General features: G+C 39.6%; 1 protein-coding gene across 5 annotated transcripts in view; it reads right to left on the bottom strand.

Moving 5' to 3' along the window:
• Nucleotides 1–17,511, bottom strand: part of CHD7 (chromodomain helicase DNA binding protein 7) — a 133,207-nt gene that overhangs the window by 79,507 nt on the left and 36,189 nt on the right. For all 5 annotated transcript variants that reach the window (XM_015618543.3, XM_015618542.3, XM_015618541.3 and 2 more), the window contains one exon: nt 10,259–12,119. In XM_015618543.3, coding sequence (XP_015474029.1) covers nt 10,259–11,944 — 1,686 coding nt within the window. In that variant the 5' untranslated portion in view covers nt 11,945–12,119. The remainder of the gene's footprint in view (nt 1–10,258; nt 12,120–17,511) is intronic.

Raw genomic sequence — 17,511 nt, 5'->3', positions numbered from 1 at the left:
CATCCAGTGCTCACATGTAAAGAAAATTGCAGTATTATCACACTTATCAGAGTCTTGCAGGGCCAAAAAAGATATGAAGTACCAGAATGCAAGTGGATAGAGGGCCATCTGGAGAGAAGGGAGATGTAAAAGAAGAGTGGAAAAAACAAGCATTCATATTGACTACTAGACATTAGAAAGTTTGTTATGAAGCTTGTTATGAGTCTTCTCTTCTCTACCAGGAAAATGACATCCAAAAATCAATGGAACTATTAACTTCTCAGTCACTGTGGTAATATTATTTTGTTTGTGGGAGTTACAGATATGTAACAGAATACAATTTAACTAGCACAATTAACATGGACTAATTTCTTTTTTATTTAACCAAATAAATTATTCCATCTGTTATAAGAAAAGTCTACTTTAAGTGGGTATACATTCCTTTTGGGAACTCTTGTATAACATGAAAATTTCCTCTGTGACTACAATAACAAGAGTTTACATTTAAGAAAAATGCAAACAAATTAATATTTTAATATTAATATTTTAAAAGTGGAAGTTGAAGCCTAAATAAATGTTTGGAGCTCCCTACAACATTCTAACAATATATCAGTGGTAAATTTAGGTTTGCATACTGAAAAAAAAGTGTTGCATTCATGAAGACAAATACTTGCAATTTTCCAAAATTAAAAGGTTAATAATATGCCATAAAAACCTGCAAAGATTCAGAAATCATGATGTTAGAAAGTTAAGATTGTGGGCTTTCAGTACTTAAAGGGGGCATTTAAAAAAAAAGAAGAGGAACTTTTTATACAGGCAGCTAGGGACAGGGAAAGGGGGAATTGTTTTAACTAAAAGAGAGGATTTAGATTAGATGTTTAGAAGAAACTATTTCCTCAAGACATTAGAGAGGCACTGAACAGGTTGCAGAGAGAACTTGCGAGTTCCCCACCCATAGAAATGTTCAATGCCAGGTTGGATGGGGACCTGAGGAACCTGATCTAGTGGGTGGCATCCACCCAGGGTCAAACCACTACAGCACCCCTGCCTGTGGTGGGGTGGTTGGAGCTAGATCCTCTTTAAGGTCCCTTCCAATCCAAGTCATTCTATCACCCTGTGATTTCTTAACATTTAATTTCCACAGCAATATGAGCCCATTCCCAGAAGTTCTTCATATTTGTGCATGCTCAGCATAACACAAGAGCTGCTGTCTCCTAAGCTTGGCTAACACAGTAAAACCACAGAGGAGTACAGAAAAGATCCCAATCCTGAGGAACAAGAAAAGCAAAGGAACAAAGATTCCTCCCAGTCCAGCAGTGAAAAATCAGAGAGATCCACTTTTTTTTCTTCTACATCTCTGTAAAACTGCAGTACTATCACATTAACCTCTACAAGTACCAAATTCCTACAGAAGAAGTGGAATGTCCTGCTTTGAACTGTTAATACTGGTCTTCTCAGTCTTCTTGAGCTGCACTCTTAAGCAGTAAGTGCAATACTGGAAGGAGTGGCAAAGAGTAAGGAGGTGGTACATTTTAGAGTAACAGATACCCAAGTAAGAACTTAAATTGGGGGCGTTTATGAATTTTGGTTTTGAATAAATAACAAAATGTATGGCCATCATCTCTATGCTCCTTTTCATAAACAGAGGCAACACTACTGTTGCCTCTATACTACACCAACCTTGCAAGGAACAGAGAAAATTCCAACTAAATAGGTAATGTATAAAGTTCAGTAAAATCAAAAACAATGATTTATAAACTCTGGAAAGAGCAAACCCACACTCAGATCACTTAGTCATCCTGTCTCTCAGTTCTGTTTCCTCATAAAGATAACTAAAAAATTAATCTGAGTTTTATTTCTAACTTGCTGTGCTTATAAACAATTCTCTATGCTGAGGGAAAACAAAAAAATCCCATTTAGTACTCAAAGAAGACAATTCATTAACTGACACTGGAAGCATCTTCAATATGACACACCTAATGAAATTGTGCCAAGTTCTTTGGTAGAAAGGTAATGTTCTTTCACCTCTTCAATAACAAAATAGCTGCAAATACTTTAGTTGGAAAACAGCCCTACTTTTCCCAAAAAGAAAAGACTCCTGAAATCAAATCAGTCATTAATATTTGTGTGGAGTAAAAGAGATTTTTGGAGAAGCTGGAATGCAGCTTTTTTGTCACTAATTCAATAAGGACAAAGCTTTCTAAGACTACTTACAGAAGTTTTAATTTATCAAAATTTGAGGAAAAACTCAAGGGCTGGTTACTGAGGGCAGGTGCTACAAAAACACAAGCTGTGTAAGAGTATTAAAGAGCCCAAAAGCTTGCTGCCAGAAGAAGAGGCAGTCCCCATTCTGCCTCAGCAAGCATTTCCACTCCTACACCACCAACTTGGGTGATCTTGTGGTTACACAATGGAGAGCTGCCAGGAACATGACCTGGCCAGATAAGCCTATTCACCAAATGATCAGGCAGGTTGATGCAAGGAAGCAGCAAAGTTTCTGTATCCCAGACCACAGCCACCTTCATCTGCGTGGATTTTTTTTTATTATTTTTTTTTTTTTAAAGCTGGTTAGATATTGGGAGTTACTGAGTTCACACAGCTGTGCTGGGAAGCTGTCAGTGGGCTATTTGCCCACAGCAGGGTGGCACAAAGGTACACCCTAAAGCAGTGTGAAGAGCAGTAACAGGCACTACTGTACCAAATGGCTGCCTCTGGCAAGGGCTCAAGAGGCAAGTGACTCAAGCAGAGAGAGGTGGAGTGACTCCCTAAACTTCTCTGTCCCCATTTTAACACAGACGTTGGCCATTTCCTCTCTGTTCCTACTGTTCAGCACTGCTCTATCAGATCAGCTCAGCCTTTCCCTGCCCCTTCTCTGATCACTGCTTCTTACTCTGCTCCTACTAGCTCCCAAGAAACAGTTTCAGCATCTTTAAACCACACTGGCAAACTTGTGAATATGTAAAAAGAATAGATGTACAAATAAATGCTCTAAAAACTCAATGGTATCAAACTTTGCTCTTTAGATACCAAACTTCACAACGCTCTTGGAAGTCTATAAATATTTACAGATGGCATCTCTAAAGAAAAAAAAAAAATCAACCAATGTTTTGGGTTTTTTTCCCCAAATCCAGACTATATTACCACCAGGAGAATACATGTATCATCATACAATTAAAAGAACTGAAATCTGAAAATTCAAAAGTGAAAAGCACTGGCTTACTGAACTGAGGGAGAAAACTTCTGTGGACAAAAGTTAAAAATTACACTTCAAAGTGATGGTGTCCCATCGTAGTGAGAATTGACACTCCACAGTGTCAGTTTACTTCACAGAGGAAAAAAAAAGAGAACACTTATGCAACTTTGTGACACTTGGATCCAAGATACAAGCAAGGGCAGGGTAGCTTAAAATAAATGGATACCATGAGAAAGAGCAGGACAGAATCCCAGGATCAGTAGTAAAAAGGTAGGACATTATTTCTTCACCTGCAACTTGTTCCTTGTTAAGATTGCCACTGTATTTAATGAAATTTAAAAAATAAAAAAAAATTAAAAATCAAGGTTTTCCTTTCATCTGCCTTGGTTTTCCATCCTTGTGTCTGTAAATCAATGATGATAAAGACATGAACGTTTTTATTATACTATCAGCTTTCAATCATGAAAAAATGCATCTCTGAAACAATAAATAAATAAATAAAGTAGGACAACATCTTCAACCATGGGAAAAGTAAGATAGCTGTTAAGTCCCACTGGAAGTGACCATCAGCAGCAGATAAGAACACAATACCAAAGCACTAAATGAGCAGCATAAATTTAAATTTTTTTCTAGTTGGGTGACTCCTCAGAAAATGCTAATGATTTTAGGAAACAAAACATTCAGGTCACCAACATCTCATAGAAACTTTCAAAATACTCATGCTGAAGAACAAGTTGGGTAACTCTTAAACCTACAAATCACTATGCTGATGCAGACTTGTGTTTTTATGCTAATGTTACAAGCTGGCTTTACCCAAAACTTCAGAGCAGATAATTTAATGGCACAAATTATTTTCATCAGAGTCAAATCATGGCACCTGAGGGAAAAAAAGTATTCTTGAAGTAGCTTGTGCCTCCTCAACAGTAAAAAAGACCAAAACATTCACAGCAAAACCACCTCAAAACTACATATCTTTGGCCCAAAGGCTTATTCACTGAAAAATCACTGCCAGTACTTTTTTTACAAAAGTACACATAGCCTTTTCAAGGATGGGGAAGAAATAAGTTTTGATTATGTTAATATTAACTGTTAGACTGGAATGTAACTGAGGAGTTTTAGAATATGGACTTTTGTTGGACATAGTATTTCATAATTATTATTATATCCTTTGAGAGATCTGCATGGGAACTCGCTCACAGATGGATCAAGTTATCAGTGTAACAGAAAATTCTACTCCACAGGGGTGAAATAACTTGAAACTGCTGACTAAAGGTAGATTTTATGGACTGTTTTTCTTTTAGCTGGAAAATTATGGTTAATTACATTGCTCAGATACAGGAATTTTTTTAAGCCTCCACAAAATACAGCAGAAATCTGTAAAGTTTTAAGAAAAAAATACTGCTATCAATGAATACAATGGATTTTCTTCCCTTCTTCTCTCTCATTACTATTCACAACTTCTTATTTTGCCTACATTTTCTCCATATATATTATATAAGTACACATATTCATGCTTATCTCTGCCTAAGATAATATACAATTGTAGTTAATTGAAGTTCAGCATTAGTGAGTTCTTAATTCCATTTAGTCTGGCAGCTTCAAAAATCTTGCCAACATACACTGGTTTGCTGGTCTGTGCATACTTGAAAAAGGAAACTAGAATTTCTAGGGGAAGGCAGCCACGAGACTTTGCTGAACATGCAGCATACACAGTACCCCAAAAACCAGCTAGCAGTCATGTGAAATAGCTTCTGCATCAAAACAAAAAGTACCCAATAGTGTTTCTAGGGTTTTGTTTTTTAAATAAATTGGATTTGTTCTACTTATCAACAGGAAAATGGTCAAAAAGTTAAACACTTGAGGGATTAAAAAGACAGCAGCTCTCTCTGGAGATGTGGGAAATTGCTTATGAATATTATTTATGGGCATAATCCTAACTATTCAAAGTGGCATCATTTGCTACTATGTAAACTTAGAGGAAACACTGAAAGATAATTCATATGAAAACAGTGGAATCAGTCTCTTCTTACTACTCTTAGTCATTTAAACATACATCCAGGAGATAATCAACTTCATTTTAGTGTGCCAGCAGAAACTGATTTAAGCTTTACTTTCTGCCAAGTTAGAATATTGCATCAAACCAATACAGCTGATTATAGTTTTCATTACTATCCCTTTCCATTCAGGTATATCCAAGCATAAATTAAACTGAGGCAGCAACACTGAGTTTGAAATTGCAGGAAGGGCCTGTGAAAGGGGTGACCCAGCTGGTGACTCAGCAGGACTTTCCCTGCCTCCTCCCCTGCAAGGGAGGGCAGGAAATTTCAAAAGAATGTGTTCATACCAAACACAGCTATGAGTTATGATTTAAAGCAAAGTCACATGCCCACAGATAATAAGGCCAGCAGAATAAACCTGGCAGTGAACCGGTAACACACACACAAAATTAGCTCCTTCTCCACCAGAACCTGGACACTGCAACCCAGAATCCTTCAACACTGTTGGTGCCCATTGTAGAGCTCTTCCATTTAGTCGGGCATGGAGGCTATACCATTCTTGTTTGTCATTTAAATACTCCTGTGTTTGACTATAAATAACGTGGATTGCATTTGTGGAACATGATTAATGAACATGACTCGAAACTTCAGCCCACACAGTAGCTGTGGGTAAATAAGTTGTGTGTAACAACACACCCAGGACAGCCTATTCTTGGAAAAAAAAAAACCTCCTACACTTCCTCTATCACTAATAAAATGCTCTAAAAATAATGATATGTAAGAACAACTGCATAGCATTAGGCCTCCAAAGGCCTGTCTAACCTGATATCACCTATGATAAAGTGTGTGGAAGAGGACAAGAACCAGACATGCACACAGGAGATGCAGCCCAGTAACAAATTCTCAGTCACTTATGTATGGCATAGATCTGCTGAGCCAAACTTGGTGCCTTTCTATTTATCAAATGATACATTTTTACGTGCAACATCTCAGAGATCGGCATATTAATATGCAGTTCTGAACTTACTACTTGACAACTTGCTGAACATCTAAAAAGAAATCAAGGAGAAAAAACAGGTGACAAGCAACCCTTACTTCACATTTATCCTCTTCATGCACCTGTATCACTTAAAATTTTAGAGGCTTTCACTGTCTTTCTCTCTCCTTCCCCCACTAAAATACCCCTGCTCCCCACACCATGATTTTCAAGTGCTGATGTATTTTCTGAGGCCTGAGGAAGGGACACACAACTTCACAGCACTTGCCTCACCAGCATGCCATACATACAGGTAATAATCTTTGTTTTGTTCTCTACTACTTTCATTAAAATTCCTACTGATTTATTTCTTTAACTGTTATAGCACATTTTCAGACAGCCATCTAACACCAACACCTGCTCCTAAGATGTTTTTGCCTGACAATTCACTGCCCAAGCACCACAGAACCATAAAATCTTTTAGGTTGGAAATGACCTTTAAGATCATCAAGTCCAGCTGTAAACCCAGCACCGTCAGGTCCACCACTAAAGCATGTCCCCTAAGCATGTCCACATGTCCCTAGGCACCACATCTGTACATCTTTCAAATACCTTCACAGATGGCAACTTTATACCTTCCCTGGGCAGACTGTTTCAATGCTTGATAACCCTTTCTGTGATGAAAATTTTCCTAATAGCCAATCTAAACCTCCCCTGGCCATGTCTTGACTCACACAACTTAATGGCCAAGCAATTGACTCTCATATTTCTAATTATTTTATTTCATTCTTATTATATTCTTCACCACATCTGCATTTGGTACTCTGCTTTGGTTATATCAACAGCAAATTTTGCCATTTGGCTTTTCACTCTTCTCCAGATCATTTATGAGTATTTTGGAGAACACAAGCTCACACACCTAAAACAGATGCCTCCACTGTGAAAAAAGACAAGCTACTCCTGCTCTCTGCTTTTCCCCTTGGTGGGTTGCTCTGCCACAGCAGAACTAGCCTCCCCACCCTATGGCCACCAGGGTCTTCCAAAAACCTTTGGTGAAAAGTATTTCAAAGGAAGGCCTGACAAAGCAAGCATACTAACTGAACATCCCAACACTTCTTGTGGTTCTCATGGATCTATCAAACTCCACTGAAGCCAGCAACTCACCGCTAATACGGTCCTAATAACCATGTCTAGTTTTCAGCTATTAATCAAAACCAGATGAATTGTCAATCACCAGATTCATGTCACAGCCAAAATAATTTGCAGTTTTCCACACAAAAAAAAAATAAAGAAAAAAAAGAAATAACACGCTTTGGAATCAACACAGCAATTTCTTTCAACTTAAAAGCAGAAGAACTTCACTTTCCTTCCAACATATCAAAAACAAAACAGTAATTTGGTTAACCACAAGTATTACAGCCTTCCCATGATAAGGCTAGCTTCAAGTCACTGAAAAATAATTACTAAGATGGCTTCTGTTGATTTTAAAATTCATAGTGATTTCCATTTTCACTGACTATATTAATTTTGTTGATTCAATTTATACAAATAAAAACAAACCAGGCATTTAAATAACTGCTCTTCAGTGAACAGTTTTCTGCCTACTGACATGAAAGGAAAACCATGACACAAGAGAGCTACCAACCCTGTATTCGGGCTTAAGAGCAGGGGTTTCGCACATCTGCATTTTATCCCCAAGGGGTGGGGAGGGGTTAAGTTTTCGTTGATTTGAACAATACTCATTTCATCCAAACAGTTTTCAAGGGAGAAAAACCTGCCTGTTAAGAGTTTCATTATACAGTCAGGGCTCAAACTAATTACTTAATGGAAAGGTACGTGAACAGTAACTTTAACCAGATAAAAACTTAATAGAAATAAACTAACAGAGAAGTTACTTGGCTTGCTACAGCTGTCTGAATTACTGATTTTAATCAAATAACTGGAGTTATCATGTGGTTTTCCTCTAATTATTTAGTTTCAGCACTTACCTTTCTTCAAGCTATTCATTTGCAGTTCAGCACTCTGTAATAGGTTGAATAGCTCATTTAAGGGTTGAACTGTCTGTGTTTAACCTCTTCACTGATTAAAGGGAAACAAATGTCCCAAGAATGTTTAACAAGCTTGTGCATTTTAGGAGTAAACTTTCTTGTTCCAAACCACCTTTTAATGCCAGAAATATGCTTACTGGATGGTCAGATGAAAATGAGGAATTAATGCTGGTGAAGAACACCACTGCTTTAAGGTACAGTCCACCTCAAGTATTTCATCCCACATCCCCACCATCACCAGTTTTGAAAGATCCAAGTGACCTTGGTTTTTGTTCCCTTACTGTCTTAAAAGTTTTATGTTACCATTTCTACAATTTTCTTTCAAGTTTTTTTCTGCTAGATGCTCCAGGCTCTCCTCTTCAGAGTAAAAAAATGTGTCTTGTACTTCTTTTTCTCATTCCAGCCCTTTCTGTACTGATTCCTCTGTGCTGTCATTACCCCCTTCCCAAATACCCTCTCATTCTCTTCATTTTTTCCTGTAGTCTTGAGATCTCTCCTTTACATCCTGCTTACCCACACAGTTGTTAACAGGAGGCACTGGCAAGAACTGCTCCCTCAGACAGGAACACACAACTCCACATGCATGCAAAAACTGTAATTTAACTTCTCCAGACAAAGTCTATGCATGGAGATGCAGAGAGAGGAAGGGCCAACACAGGCATCTAAAATTTCAAACCAAATTCGAGGTAGGTAGGGAAGAGAAAGATCGTGTTGAAGAAGTCCTTTGCCTCATCAAGACAGCTTCCTCCTCCCTTAGAGAAAGACAGTGCACTTTTCCCCTTGCCCAGCTTAGTCCCTGATCTCCCCCGCAAGGTCTCCCCACCTCCTCCTCTCATCCACGGGGAATGTGGAAGCCTGTCCCAGCTGCTGAGCTGCTCCATCTACCACTCCTTGTCAGCTGCCTCTCCGCAGTGCATACATCTGATTCCCAGAGCCGGCTCACGCTGTGAGGAGCAGCGAACAGGAGCAGCCGGCAGGCAGCAGCGGAGGGGACGGCTGAGCAGCTGCTTTGCGCGCAGGCCCGGGACACTGCCTAGGACAGCTGTTTTTATGATTTATTAAGCGTATTGTAGCATCGTGTCATTACTACTGCATTCCAACAATTGTCTCCAAGTATTTATGGGCAGAGCTACTTGGCATTAATTACTGACTGATTGGAAAAAAAATAAAATTAGTAAACCTTTGATACCTTGACCACTAATTCATCTGGTACCAAAACCTCTTGAATTCAGACTGACCAAGTCAAAGGCAAACAACGGCAAATGTGAATATTCCAAAGAGCACTTTTGCAGCTGAAGATTAACATACTAGCATGTAGCCAAACCTGTTAAGCTACAGAGGATCTGTATTAAGATGTTTTACCATTTTTAGCTTTTAATTGAAAAATGACATGGCCATCAAAACCTGGCAGATCAGAGCCTCAGTAAAATAAAACTTGTATTCTATTTAACATTTCATTTGAGCCTTGGAAGATTTAATTTCAGACTGATTCACATTGTTGTCTTCTCCTTGCATAAACTGTTTCCCCATCACTTCTCAGTTTCATTACTTAGTGCTAAGCTAAAGAAGTTCATGCCAGAATTTTTTTTCCACATGTAACAATTTCAACTTTAATTTAAAACCACAGAACATTCCCTTAGGATTAAAAAAAACCAAAACAAAAACCACCTTGGTTTGGCCAAAGCAAACACATTATAACACACACTTCTTTCTCCAAGTTGCAAGTACAAAAATTTAATAGTTTAAATGACAATTCTCACACATGCTTTCCACCTTCTCCCCAGAAGAACCAACGTGAAAAAAATGGTATGTATTCAGTCTGTCCTGTTGTTGTATCACCTTTTGGTCTATCCATAATGTCATTATATTAAAATTACAGTAAGGATGTTAGAAAGATACCTGAACCTCATTTTACCTTCAGCCTCTGTACACAAAAAAAACCACATAACCAGTAACAAACAAGGGAGTTGAACCGGGGCAATTGTTTGGAAACCATAGCTCTTGTGTATCCTGAAAGGCATTTACAGTAATTTAAAACATTTTCTACTAATTGGAAGTAGCTTACCTGAAGGACAGGCACTTTTTGTGGTGTGTTTTGTGGTGACTGGTGAAGCTGTGCCCAAGGCTGATGATGAGGATGTGGGGGTGGTGAAGATTGATGATGTATCCCTGGATGAGGCTGCATGGGAGGACAGGTTGGCATTTGCTGTTGAAAAGACTGCTGTTGACTAGGAAGCTGCTGGCCAGATATTAGTCGCTCTTGTATTGCTTGTGGATCTGCAAGGCCAACACCTGGACAACCATTTGGTCTCATGTGCCCACCCATCTCCCGTGGTGTTGAAGACATACCCATAAACGGACGATTCTGTTGCATGTTTCTGGGGCCCATATTCCTTTGTCCAATTCCCATGGCACCAGGGGGCTGGTGTGACGGCTGAGGATGGGGTATATTTGGGTAACTGCCAACTTCCATTGGTATTCCAGCACTACCAGGTCTAACCTGTGGAGGAGGTGTACCTGCTGGATTACTCATTGCTTTCATAGGTGACATGGGAGGTGGAGAGGCATAAGTTCCCTGAGGCTGTGAAGGGTGCATAGTTTGCGTGTTCATTTGGTTAAGTGAGCCACTAGGGTGGATGGGCTGCTGGTGCATTAGTCCTTGACCACTGTTTGATGGAAATCCGACAGCATTTGGGTATCTTGGTACAGATTGATTCATTGGAGTGTTATTTGTAAGGCCTAAATTCTGATTCATCCCTGTATTATTAACTAATCCCTGATTAAGGTTACTGTAAGGATATCGAGAATACTGCCCTGAGTTGTTTATAGTAGGTGAGGGTACCGTCTGGCTCCGAGAACTAAAATTAAGTGTTTGCGGCCTAACAGCACCCTGCTGGGGAGGATTAGGGGAGAATCTGGGACTGTGGGCTACTGATTCCCCATGGAGAGCAGTAGGGGGATGGTGGTGAAATTGCTGGACTGAGTGTCGCAAAGAAGGTGCCATACTGGGATTCTGTTGGGGCACATGAGACAAGTGGCCAGGTCCTGAGGTGGCAATGAAAGGGTTTCCCTGATTGAGGCCTTCTTGGCCTTGAGAAAACTGGTTCATCCTCTGCTGCTGCGGCTGACCATGCTGCTGCATTGAAAAATCACCACGAGCCATGTAGTTTCCCATCTGCTGCATGTGCTGAGGATGGCCCTGCCCAGGGGGCCCGGAGGGTGCCTGTGGCGGCTGTGTGGGTTGCGGCTGCTGCTGCTGCTGTTGCTGCTGGTATGGTGCTCTTATCTGGTCTGGCACTTGAACTGCCCGTGGTCCCCACATGGAGCCACCGTCTACAAAGGGTTGCCCGTGTCTTTCGTTCTGCATGCCGGGATAGACTCCCATCTGACCACCAGCACCACTGCTGTGAGGAACCTGAGGAACTGGAGGGTTGTGATACTGCGAATGAGGAGACGCGATACCATTCCCAGGGGCATTGCTTATCATCCTGTTCGGCTGATCCATCAGGTGCATTTTCTGCTGTTCGTATTGATTATAGTGATCAAAATGGGTCAACTTGGCTTGGTTTTGATTTGCAGGAGGATGATGAAGAGATGACTGTAAAGCGGGAAATCCTTGATCCATGGGCATTTGCTGACCCATAGGATTCACTGTATTTTCAGGATATCCACATTCTCCAAGACCTTCCAACCCTTCACTGAAAATATTCCCATCTTCTCCAAACAGACTCATCATTCCTGGATCTGCCATCTTTTTTCAGCACACAGCTCCTTGGAGCTACAACCAGAATGTTAGTCTGTGCTTCACCTCGGTGAGGTGTTTTGTCCTCAAAGCCTTTAATCCTCAACTAATCTCCTTCATGTCATTCCATATTTCCTTAATTCTTTAGGACCATGCAGTGTCAGGCAAAGTCTGGTTACTGCTCCTAGAAAAAGCAGAGGAAGGGGGAAGAAAGAGAAGAAGATATTGAAATAAATAACATCAGGCAACATAAATAAAACATTCTTGACTGTTTTTTTAAATGCTAGCTAGTTTCAGCCCCTTAAATACATCTTTAAAATCTATTTCACATTACGAAGGATTCATTAGCTTTATCCAAAGCTTTATTATGATAGAGAGTTAGGAAGCAAGCAAAACACTAGCCTCAACCTTAAATTAATCCATTCACTACACTTCCTAGTGCTCCTTTCTTGGGTGGAACAGAACAAAAGAACACAACACGCAGCAGCAGCAGCTGCCACAGCAGGTAGGCAGATGTATGAATATAGCCGAGCAGCCCATCTGCTGAACTAAAGCCCTGAAAACGTTCTAGTTACCAACAGCATGCCCTTAACCTTATTCCCTTGAGCTGTGTAATCAGATGAGCAAGCAGAAGCACCAGGTCCTACAATGAACTAAAGTTAGCTATAGGCACAACAGATTTTTCAAATGTGTACAGGGATGACCCACTAAATACAGACCAAACTCCAAGACTTAGCCTTTAGGAAGTGAATTTTTTTTTCTTTTTTTTAAGCACACAGCTTATCTTAATTGAATGAATTTGTAAACTGAAAGACACAATGCTTCTTCCCACTTCAGCAAAACTATGTGCTCGGTTTTTGTAAGAAAACCAAATTTAAAAGCTTCATCATATGATAGGGTGGATTTCTCAATCCTTATCCTAATTTCCTTTACGATGGTAACACAAAATATTATCACAGGAGTTCATTACTCATCTCCAGGTCACCATGCTACTACTGCAACTACAGCACTTTGGAAGACCACACATAAGTTTTGTTGTCTCCAGAACTTGAATACTTATTCAAGAGAATTAGTAATGGCAAAAGGACTTAACAGAAAGCTAAGCTAACAAGGTACAGTTTGGGCTTGGGGAATAAAAAGCAAAAAGCAACAACAGAGTAACAGAGCAGATTCAGAAAAATTCTCATTCAGGTTTTCCACAGGGAAGACAGGTCTATTCTGAAATGTGTTCACCATCCTCTTCACACAAGAACTCCAAAGATTTGTTTGGACCCATTTTTTATGAACTGAGGCAGTCTAATGCTGTCTTCTCTTAAAATTAGAATTTTAAACACTATGTCTTACATGCAAAATATACTTTAACACAATAGTCAAGGGAGCCCATATGCTTAGCAAGTAAAACCATTTTCGCATCTTGGTTGTAATTCAGTGGTGACTCTATTTGCAGATACCAACTGCCCTTAACCAGCAATCCAAGTAAAGAAGATTTACAAGTTTATGCTTTCAAATCTTGCATTCTGCTGTGGAGGAGAGATGCTTTCAGTCACTTTGGACGCAAAATGCCAGGCCAGACTGTTTGACTGAAGGTGATTTGTCCCAGACAAGTTTTAGGTAGAAAATATCAGCACATTTATTACCCTTCCCCTAGCCACTGTCAAGAGGACCTTCTACAGCATGAAGCAGAGGGCAAGAGGAAAGGCACAAGCATTTATCACTCCTCTTAAAATAGCATTTGAATGTCACCTTTAAAACCACACTCTTAAATCTCTTTAGTGCTCGGCTGGGATATTAACACTTCCTAAATCACTTGGAGGTAAACTCCTATGAGCCATCTTCATATCTCTAATATCTATTTGGTTTTATTTCATTTCCATTATTAGGCAGAAACCATCTGGAATATTTACCTCATTCAGTTTATTAGGGGACACCATAAGGAAGTTTCAATAAGGTGAGAAGAAACCTCCTTCACCAAAAGAACCTTTTGCTATTAGACTGCTCCAGAGCAGACCGCAGTTGTGGTGAAGATCCCTGATTGCTCAAGGACTTCTGGCACTGCGACTACTGATGCTCACTGCCATTGGGAGCTGTTAAAGCTGGGCATCAGTGTGCACTGAGAGTCTCCATCTAACGGAACAGTCTCTATGCCTGGAAATGCTAAAAAGCAGAGCACACAGATACTGTTAGCTCCCAACCACTGATGTAATCTGGGCAATATCAAACTGGAGCCGAGTAGATCTCACCCACCACAAACAGAAACAGCCACACAGTTATGGAAGTGTAAGAATTTCCACTCATTTTATTATATAAATCATGCCTACTAAAAGAACCATTTTTTAAGACAAGCAGGCTCTACTCTCCTGAAGCACTAATGAAACTTTATAACAAGCTAATAGTGCTTTCTTCTCTCCAGAAACAAGGTTACAAGCATCAAGCATGCTTTTGAATCTGCTTTGTTTACTGTTTTTCAGCTGACAAACTTCCAATAAGATTCAGGCCAGTCAGCCACTGATAACAGTCAACATTAGCTCACAGTAGCTTGGATATGCTAATATACCCAGAGAACCAAATTATAATAGGGTAACAGTTTTGTTTTACTAAACACACATTGTTTCTGTTCAGCTAACACCATCCCAATCTGCAAGTTTGGGCTAAGTACTGCCCCTTAAAATGCAAGAGATGTGCTAGGGAACCTAGCACTTGCCTGGCTTCCTAAGCACACACTCTTTCAAAAGAAAACTAACCTTTAAGTTTATGATGAAATTTGTAAACAAACAAATCCATCATCTAAATTAAGAGCAAAAATGCTGTTTGCCATTGTGTGATTTTAGATCTGCTTTTTTATCTGAGGCATGAATCGACTTCATGTTTGAGCTCTGGATGCTAAAGTTACTACATATGAAATACAGCATAAGGCCACAGTAAAGAAGACATCTCAAATTTTAGGAGTATTTCTTCAGATTCAAGTCCAGCCTCAAATTTAATGACCACAGCCCTTAACAGTCCGTTGTGGTCTCTCCAAACCTTATTCTACTTTCCGCAATAAAAGTCACACCTCTGATGTGATATATGGCTAACAGCAGCTGTTGAAGCATGAAAGACAGTAGCAGCTACAGCCTGATCAAAATAAATTAACCAATGTTTTGATAAGGAAACAGTCAATACTGGAATTACCTACTAACCTCTCAGCCTTCTATTATAACAGGGTAGACATCTAGGTAGTTAAGCAAGTCACAAGAGTCACAGCCTTATTTTAAGTTGCAACTATGCCTGCTTCCTTTCAAAACAAAAGAAAGCCAACACACAAATAAAAGTAAAACCTGCATAAAGCAATAATTCTAGTTAAAATACTCATTCAGCACCACTGTTCACTTCCCCATAAATGCAGACCTACTAATAGCAAGACTAACCATTACAAACTCAGCTTACTGTCATTTTTTTATGAAATAGTTTAAAATAAGGGATGGCACATCTTCTCTGCATTCCTGCAACTTAAAACCAATGTACGCAGAAGCACTGACTGTTTCTTGGGTACAAAGGGAACATTATCTGAATCCTTAGAAAGGTGGATAGTTGAAATGAAGTATGAATGTATAAAAAGACAGTGAATTTTTTTTATTGCCATCTTAAACTACACAGGTTCTGCTATAAAATTCTATCACTTTTCTGTTCGTGAACATGAAAGATGGCTCCAAGAACAGTGACCTGAAGAGTCAATGAATATATTTTGTTAAGGCTGCCTAGACAGCCTGTTTCTCTTCAAAGCAGTGGTGCGATCCCAACCACCAGGACACAATCAATTGCTTAACAACCCTGTTGTCTCAACAAAGCTTACATTTACTCCAGTTTGCAACATTTCAGTCTTAAACAGCTAGATCTCAAATTGAAGTAGTAGTTAACCATTGTCCAGCTTAATATTCCAAAGCTGCATGCACTCAGTTGTCTTCAGCAGTTTCCCGCTTTTACAAGTTGAACTAAACTGGCTGCTGCATACGCATAACTTATCTAAGGCTGCAGACACTAAAAACCTGAACTTCATTAGTCTTGCTCCCAAAAAGCAGCAGATCCAGGCAGTCAAGACCACGAAGCAGCAAGGGCATCACACAGATGCCTACACCCTTCACACCATCCTCACACTCTGCCGTTCAAAAGAACATTTTGTAAATCAACAGGTTCCTTGATTCAGCTATCAACCCTTCCATAGAAGAAGAAATTCAGCAGAATTTGGCCATGCAGCAAATAAACTGAATAAACAGAAGGTGAGAAGTCAACTAATACTGACTGCTCCAAGCTTGAAATGACATGTGTCATGCAGAGTTATATTTTTACAGCTATTAGTTGATACCACTGACAAAACTCTGAAGTACTTGACAGACACAAACAAACTGGCTACTCACATAATGGAAATATGCCCTTACATACAATGCAATAAACACCACAAATACCATGCTATTTTGAAGAAATAGGCTAAAAAGACCTCTTGTGCTAAAAAACAACACCATGCCAAAGGTCATTTTGAGACCAGAGCCTCAAAATGTAGGATTAAACATTAGGCTACTAAATCTGCATTTAAACATTGCACATTTAAACTGCTTTTCAAAACTGCTAAGCTCCTGCTGGCTGTTAGGGGTAGTAATTTAAGCATTTGCTGCATGGAAGGACATGACATAAATGACAGCAATGAAAGTCACATTCTTATTTTACTCACAAAGTTGAAGGAAAACATTCACCAGAAACTTCGTAAACACATATAACACCATGACAACATAGAAAAAGTCACGACAAGACATTCAAATTGGGCAAGATGGCTGGTGAGGCTTCTACATTTCACCTCATTCACCTACTGAGCACACAGCACTGCTGATGCCAGGACAGTTATGCAAGTGCCTGACCATGTCTGTGGGAAGCATGCCTCGTCTCCTACGTGCTTAATGCTTACTTTTCATTGCTGTCACACGCCACGCATGGTACGTTCCTCCTGCATACAGATTAGCCAAAATATAAGACCAGACCTGTAAAGTGATTGCAACATCATTTCTGACTGCAGTTTCCAAAGAAACTTGGTTTCCTGAATGCCTGAAGACCTTTTTTTTTTTTTTTGAATTCACTTAGAATGCTTTCCTACTATACACTTCACACAGCACAGCTGTGTTAAAAATTAAGTCCGTATAGTTCAGACATCAAAGGATGGCAGGAATCTCGTTCCCCCTTGTCCCAGGAAAGGAAGACAGGACTTGCAGAGATGAAAAGAATGACCTGATGCACTTCAGGAATATTCTGACTTAGTGGGAAGCATGAGCAAATATGACTTAAACATTTCTGGAAAGTTTAGCTTCACCTTTTTCTTAGTAAAATTCAGTTAGTTCTTCACAGACATACATCCTTAGAAGAATTTGCAGTAGCAACTTAAAGGCTGTCAATGTCTCTAGTTAAATTAAGAAGGGGGGGAAGGGAGAGCAAACCTTAGGTGCCTTTCCTCAAAGGTCACAGGTTTTGCCAATGTGCAATCAGCTAAAATGCCATGAATGATATTCAGTAAAAATTTTTTGCCAAGAAATCCGTGAAATCCTACATTTCTC

The sequence above is a fragment of the Parus major genome, chromosome 2 (genome assembly GCF_001522545.3).
Source record: "Parus major isolate Abel chromosome 2, Parus_major1.1, whole genome shotgun sequence".
Taxonomy (NCBI): domain Eukaryota; kingdom Metazoa; phylum Chordata; class Aves; order Passeriformes; family Paridae; genus Parus; species Parus major.
This window is presented reverse-complemented; position numbering and strand designations above follow the sequence as displayed.